General features: G+C 59.4%; 1 protein-coding gene across 1 annotated transcript; it reads left to right on the forward strand.

Annotated features, from left to right (window-relative positions):
* Positions 1-163: 163 nt before the first annotated feature.
* BXZ73DRAFT_109930 (uncharacterized protein) lies at positions 164-3,830 on the forward strand (the record flags this gene model as incomplete). The annotated part of the gene is made up of 13 exons (XM_048017316.1): positions 164-351; positions 404-481; positions 784-901; positions 1,042-1,155; positions 1,433-1,508; positions 2,090-2,128; positions 2,184-2,290; positions 2,358-2,744; positions 2,807-2,975; positions 3,050-3,060; positions 3,124-3,249; positions 3,303-3,578; positions 3,771-3,830. The coding sequence occupies 13 exons, from the start codon at positions 164-166 to the stop codon at positions 3,828-3,830; spliced, it is 1,749 nt and encodes a 582-aa protein (XP_047870695.1).
* Positions 3,831-7,223: the final 3,393 nt, after the last annotated feature.

Raw genomic sequence — 7,223 nt, forward strand, 5'->3', positions numbered from 1 at the left:
GATGGGTCGCATGAGGTGCTGATCACGAACGAGCAGGCTCTGGCGACATTGCGTTCGGACTCGAGTTCTAGAATCACCACCACACTTGATATCACACACATCTCGTCCAACGTCATCTCCCGGGGCATTTCCCTCCACCTTCTCGTCCGCGGGCAAGTCGACGATGACCTTGGGGCCTGTGTTCAACCTCAACCTCAACATGGACCTGCAGAGTCTCTTCACGGTCACGAAGCCGCTTGCGGAGCAGGCGAGCGAGGACACGGTGCCCCTCGACCACTTCGTCATGCTCGGCGGGTACCACCACCTGAACAGCGTCGGTGGGTCGAAGCGGGTGGTCAACACCATCTTCACGTGCGCACTCCCATCTACGTTTGCTACTGCGGAGGCTGACCGAATCTTGTAGGAACTTCGTCCTCCCTCCCTTCGTCGATAAGGCGTTCACAAGGCTCGCCACGGGCTTGCCACGGAGGTCGCGCTCACTGTGGGCGTCACGATCGGGGAGTACTCGACTACGCTCTCTTACACGCAGCCGAACGTGACGATCAAGACGGACACGACCCAATCCTGATCCTGCCCGTGCCACTTGCGCAGCCAATCGTGCAGGATGTTGTGTCTGGCTCCATGCTCTGGACCAACTTGACGGTGGTGATCAAGGGTGTGCAGGAGAACCCGTCTGGGACGGTTCGACAAACCTGAAGGGGTCGATCACCAATGCCAGACCATGTATGTTCCCGCCCTCTTTGCCTCTCTGATTCGTTCTCATTCGGCGACCATATCATGCAGTCGACGCGAAGATCGCGTCCCTGAGGGTCTCACCATTGTCTGGAACGACAAGGCTCTGGGGAGCATCAAGATGCCGGACATGGACGTGGTGGGCGGTGTCGGCGCACCGAGCTTCGAGGTCGACAACATTCGCAGTTGCGGACGTCGCAGACGTCGGGACTTCACAAAGACGGTGCTGATGGAGAGAGTTCGAGTACTACCAGGCTCACTCCGGCGCCTTCCAACAGCGACACCCCTCCAGCACATCAGCCTCTCCAGGCTCTACCTCTCCTCCCGCTCCACCACGATGCCTCTGCTAACGAGCTCAAGTATTCGCGCCATGCAGGTCGCTTCACCGCTTTCAATGCCAACGCTATGCGTTATCGCCAGCTCGTATGTGACACATCCGCTTCTCTTTGCTGCCACATCTCGCGCTCCTAGCTCTAGCCCCGTCTAGATCCGTCCGAGGTGTCCACCTGCGCCATGCGACCTGTGACTCGACCTTTCATCCTGTCCAATTACGACAACAACGATGGGAAGGCTCGTCAGGCTCCTCCCCGCACAATAGCACGCACGCAAAGGTGCAGGTGATCAAGAAGCTAGACCAGGCGAAGTGGCTAGCGAGTACCTGGCAGCGTAAGGTCACCGCTTTAACGTCCTCCCTGGACAGCACGGGGACACGTTCTACCCCACTGCAGTGCTGCCGCGCGAGATCCGCCTTGGTCTCGCCTGCTCGAGCCCCTACGGTGAGCCGCCGGTGAGCCCTGTGAAGTGTATTGTGGGCATGCACGCGAGTGCCTGCCTCCACCTTGCCGGCAATGCGGACAAGGACGCAGAAAAGAAAGAGTTGCCGAGTGGCTGGAGGAGTCGGCGCTGCCGCAGCGGTGGACCTGGCGCGCGCAGGAACGAGGCAGTCTCGAGGATGATCTGACACACTTCCGATATCCAAGGTGAGCATTCTTCTGACATATTACGTCTCTTGCAATGTGCTCAAGTGTACGCTGATCGCCAACATGAAACCTCGTGGAACACATGAGGTGATCGGACTTGTTGACAGATTGAACACGCAGCGCAGCGATCGATGGGTGAATGCCCGGCGAGAAGCTGCCATGAGGTTGAGGTCGAGGACTTCAATCCGGACCTGAACCATCGCGGAGCTCAGGACGCTCTCAAAATCTGAGGGCTCGGCGAAAGCAGGTGTGCACTCATCGAAAATAGGTAGCACGTCATCACCACTGACATCTCACCCACTGGACAATCGGACGTATAAATACCAAGCCATCCAGACTTCAGACTCCAGGCCCGTTCACCACCGGCACCGGCCCAGTCATCGCTCCCTTCCCCCGCTTGACTGAACGTTCAAAGGGTCCGTAGTAGACTCTCACTCTATGATTCTCATACTAACACCTCTTCGTCTGCAGATGACGTCCGCCAGCGGCGATGCTCCACTAGCATTGGGACCACGCCTACTGCCCCTGGCCCCATTATTTTGCCCCCGCCCAACGCTTCAATCGATGAGTACCAGGAGGTACGCAACTTACGCACACACTTCCCTTATTGAGTAAGCACTCACCGAACATTTGTCGTTCTTACAGGCTCTCTACCAAGCACACAGGAAGAACGATCAGCTTCACAAGCTTGTCGGTGCGGCAAACCTTCAAATTCAAGACCTCCACGACAGCTCCAGCAAGTCGAAGAAGAAAAAGAAGGCCCCCGGGGTTCACGATCTCGACGACGATGTCAAGGCGGATGCTTATAGGTACGGGCTGAGGGTGACGCTCTGGCTCTTCAACGGTGTTCTCACGAGAGCTGCCAACCCGGCCACCTGCGATCCACGCAACACCGAGTGGCGCTGGAAGACCCCTGACCCCAGTGACGAGGATCCTCACGACCGGTCCCACCAGGCGCGTGCCGCTGAGCTTCGCGAATTTCTCTCTCCGAACGTCCTCAAAGCCTTCCATCGTGAGTCGATTCGAGACAATGTAAGCTGTTCCATTCTACTTCTACGCAGATACGAGATGTTTACCGCTACAAAATCGGGCAGTTCGCCCGTCACATTGGCAGCCTCAAGACCAATGTGATCACGCACAGCAAGCAGATGCGGGCTGAGATCTTCTCGCACATTGACTCCCTCCGCGACGTCCAATGGTCGTCCAGCAACTCTCTGAAGACTCATCCGATCTTGTCTCATCTCCGTGGTGATGATCACGACGGTCCTTGGGCCCCTTTCTGCACTCTGGCGGAAAGGAGAAGGAAAATTGCGTTTATAACCGGCTACAGGCCCCAGCAATTCTCAAGGTGAGCCTCGTGAAGTTTACGTCCACGAGCTTTGCCTTCTAACGTCCTTTGTCGTGTGTTTAGACCTGTCGCATCATGATGTTCTCAAAGACCGCACTCACGCGCTCGAAACCTGCATCTAACTCTACCGGGGTCAAGTACAACATCACACGGGCAACTATTGGTATGGTCGCAATGGCGACTGTGGTCGTGAGTTATTTTCTCCACCTTGCGTTGCCTGTCCTGAGATCCCTGCGTGGCAGACCAGATATCTTCTTTCTTTCGACTCTTGCTTCTCCTCAGTCGGGCCTGACTCACACCGGGATTACGAAGCCGACTACGAAGAATACTTCAAGTGGATGTACATCAACCAAGATACAAAGATTGTACGGTTCATTCTCAAGGCATTCAACGACTTCGTGTTCAATGGCGGCCTCCAGCACACCATCGCGGTCGAGAACGTCGAAGTTGACCTTGCTAACGACTCCGATGTAGTAGATCTCGACGATCTTCCTTCCGATCTAGAGGACGACTTGCATGTGGGCACTTCTCGCCGAGAAGGTCAGGTCTTACAGCATGCATCGGCATCTACAACGTTATCCCATCCTGCCCACCAGTCAAACACGTCGAGCACGCCCGCCTCCGAGTCCACACTGTCGAGCCACTCCGTCGCTTCGACCTCCATTGTGTCGGGAGCACAGGTGATTTCCCTGGTGCATCCGTTGCGATAGCCTATCGGCAGCTACGGATGCATCTGGACGGATCTGGCGATCCGTGATGCGCGCCCGTAGAGACGCGCCTCGGTGGGCGGCAAGGACGCGTGGCGCGCATTGACGCGTGGCTGTGATGCACGCCACGCGTCCCTCCCGCCGTCCTTGCTCTCCTCCCCGCCTCCTCTTCCTCCTCCTGCTCCGCCTCCACCGTCCAGGCAGACGATAGCGACTATACAGTCGTCCTTCGTCTGCTATTGGACTCCGGTGTCACCTGGTGACACCGTTCAGCTCCCCTCCTCCCCCTCCCTCGACCTCAACCTCGACCTCCATGCCGTCCTTCGCCCACTTTGCCGGCTGCGTCCACACCGCGGGAGGACGTCCATCCGGACGTCCTCAGCATGGAGATTGGAATTAGGGGGCCGCGGCGATGTACCGTGGCCCTTGTTTTGGTGAGTCCCCCGCTCCGCCCTCCTGCACTCCCAATGTTCACCTCTCCTCTCCGGCTTCGCCCATCCGGCCTGCCAGCCTTGATCTCCGTGTCCACCTCGCCCACCTCCACGCTGCTCTCCGCCCACCTTCGCGCAGCCCGCCTGCGCCCGCACACCCTCCTCCGCCTCCCCCACCTCCATGTCGCCCTCCTCCGTGTCTCGCCCGCCTCCATGCGGCCCTCCTCCTCCACGCGCGTCGCCCACCTCCGCGTCATCACTCTCCTCCATGTCGCCCGCGTCCGCGTCCGCGCCGCCTCTCGCCACCCGCATCTATGCGCGTCACTAGGCTCCCCCTCCTTCGCCTCGTCCCGGCCCCCCGCGTCCGCGTCTGCGCTCCTCCTCCACGCTCCTCCTCCTCCGCGTTGCCCGCCTCCTCCGGCTCGTCCACTTCCGCCCGTGCCGCCCTCCTCTGCCTCCGCCTCCTCCCGCGAGCCCTCCGCGTCGCCCTCCTCCGCGCACCTTCTCCGCACGCGCGGCCCTCCTCCGCGTCGTCCCGGCCCACGTCACCTCCTCCGCCGACGTCGCCTCCTCCGCTCGCGTCGCCCGCCCTCGGTGCTCTGCGCCTCCTCCCCCTTCACACCACACACCCCCGCCCGCGTCGCCCACCACCTACTCCGCCTCGTCCCGGCCCTCCGCGTCCCTCCACGAGCCCTCCGCGTCCCTCCGCGAGCCCTCCACGTCGCTCTCCTCTGCGTCACTTGCCTTCGCGTCGCCCGCCTCCGCGTCTCCCGCGTTCACGTCGCCCACTCGCCCACCTCCTCCGCCTTGTCCCGAGGGGCATGGTGTTACTTACTAGCACACCTATGTAGCAGTTTACTAATAAATATATTTTTATCACTAATCATATACAAGATGTGGTGTGAAACAAAGAGGGAGGCGAGCTCACTGTCCAAGACAGCGAGCTCAGGTGGCGGCGCCTGAGGCGCCGGTGTCTGGACATCCGGGTGCGACGCTGTCCCAGGGGGTGCGCGAGCGCGCTTGGGGAAGGCGGTGTCGAGCGCAACCGGGCCGGCCGGCACCAGATGCATCCGCACCTGCTGATAGGCTGTCACAACGGATGCACCTGGCGAATCACTACTGTAGGCGCCTCGCGCTCTACGTGGACGCGCTCTTTCCGTGTCTCGACTTGCCCGCCTCCCCCTTACGTGCAGACGGCAACGAATCGGAGCCCGGCTGCTTCCCGTTTGGAAATCGGGTTACGAGGCTGCTCGTGATGTTGCAAATGTCCAGAGGACGCGAGGTGCGTAGCGGTGAGATGCCCGCGCCCATGTAGGATGTTGGGGCCGTGGATGCTCATCAGCACGACTTATCGGCCTCTCGAACGCAACTTTGACCTCCCCTGATACACACGAGCCCCATGGTAGCCCCCTTCGGACAACTCCCTCTCCCCTCACCCCTCGCCTCGCCAGCCGCATCCTTCAACGCCATCGGGACGATACAGAACCCCACACTCCTCCTTGTACACGAGAAGCCGGACTGAGAACGACCTCCCCACGGCCCTCGGCCCCTCACAGCCATCGCTCCACCCTCGCGCCCGCGCTCCGGGTGCGCTGTACATGCTCGCCTTTGCCTTCCCCCACACGACTTCCATCGACCGACCCCTACCGCACCCCAGCGGGCTTTTGGAACGACATCGAATCTATTCAATAACCACTTCTGCTTGACCTCCACCTCCACGTGCCGTCTATGGCTATGTCTCCTCATTCAAGGCCAGCATGCGCCTCCTTTGGCGAAGGCTCGCCGGCGTGACTGCAGCTTGTCTCGGCTCGGGGTGCGACGCGGCGGGTTCGAGCGACGGACGAAAAATGCCGACGGTTTTTCTGCACACGCATTTGAGCATCCCCGCGCGATGTGCATCCGAGTCCACTCACGACATCCTCGTCGCATCGTCTTCCGCTCGGCCGTCGTACCTCCCCTCATCGACGCGCCCTTGGATGCCTCTCAGAGTTCTCTCTCCCCTCCAACTTGTTGTCGCATCCTCTGTCGATGTGCCGCCAGCCACGTCTTAATGGCTCCACGCTGTGGGAACGTTTACGTTGTGTATGGCGTCTGTCTATCCTACTTCTCGTCCTGGAAGGCCGTGTCCACATACATAAGAAGGCGCCGTTGATGAAACATGACACTCGTGCGATTCGTTCGTTCCTTGGAAAGAGGGAAGTCCGTTGTGAGAGAGATGCATCCTATGCGTTCGAAGAGCTACAGACGAAGAAGGGTCCAATGGGTATGCGACAAAACAACAGAGAGCATTGACGAGATGATGATAGATAGTGGAGAAGGCAGTGGGGTCATGAAGCGGTGGTACAAACAGTACAACAGACGGCTGAATGCACATAGTACAACACGTGGGGAGGGTGAAGGGTCGGAAGCGACAGGGGGTGAATTGAGAGCATCCAGCGCTCGACAGCCAGGTCATGAGCTCGTGTAGTCGAAGTCGGGGAACCGGTCGCCATACGGGTCTGGGGTCATCTGCCCATACTGTGACGCCGCGTTTTCCTCCGGATAACGCTCAAATCTAGAGGGTAGCGTTAGCAATCAACGCCACACATATATCCAGAAACGCCGCCACTCACGCGCTGGCATCACCGTCGCTCGCGATCTTGGGCAGGTATGGCGCCGTGATTTCACGGTTGAGTAACTTCTTCCAGTCGACCTCCGCGAACCACGGGTGGGCGAACACGTCGCCCGCGCCGTGTAACATGTTCCCGAACCGCTTTGAAGGGTCGCGCTCCATGAACTTAAGAATAAGGTCCGTTGCGTTGGGATGGAACGCCGGCCACTTGACGCACGACGGGCCCTGCGCAATCTTCTCGTAGAGGACGACAGGAGAGATGTCGGGTTCATGGAAAGGGGGCAGGCCAGAGAGCATCTCGAAGATGAGCACGCCAAGGGCGTACCAGTCTACGGACTTGTTGTAACGCGCGTTCCCAATGATCTGCAGGCGAAGTCAGTACATGCAAGACGAATAGATAGGGGGAAACGAACT

The sequence above is a fragment of the Epithele typhae genome (assembly GCF_022376455.1).
Source record: "Epithele typhae strain CBS 203.58 chromosome Unknown BXZ73scaffold_298, whole genome shotgun sequence".
In the NCBI taxonomy this organism is placed as follows: Eukaryota; Fungi; Basidiomycota; class Agaricomycetes; order Polyporales; family Epitheliaceae; genus Epithele; species Epithele typhae.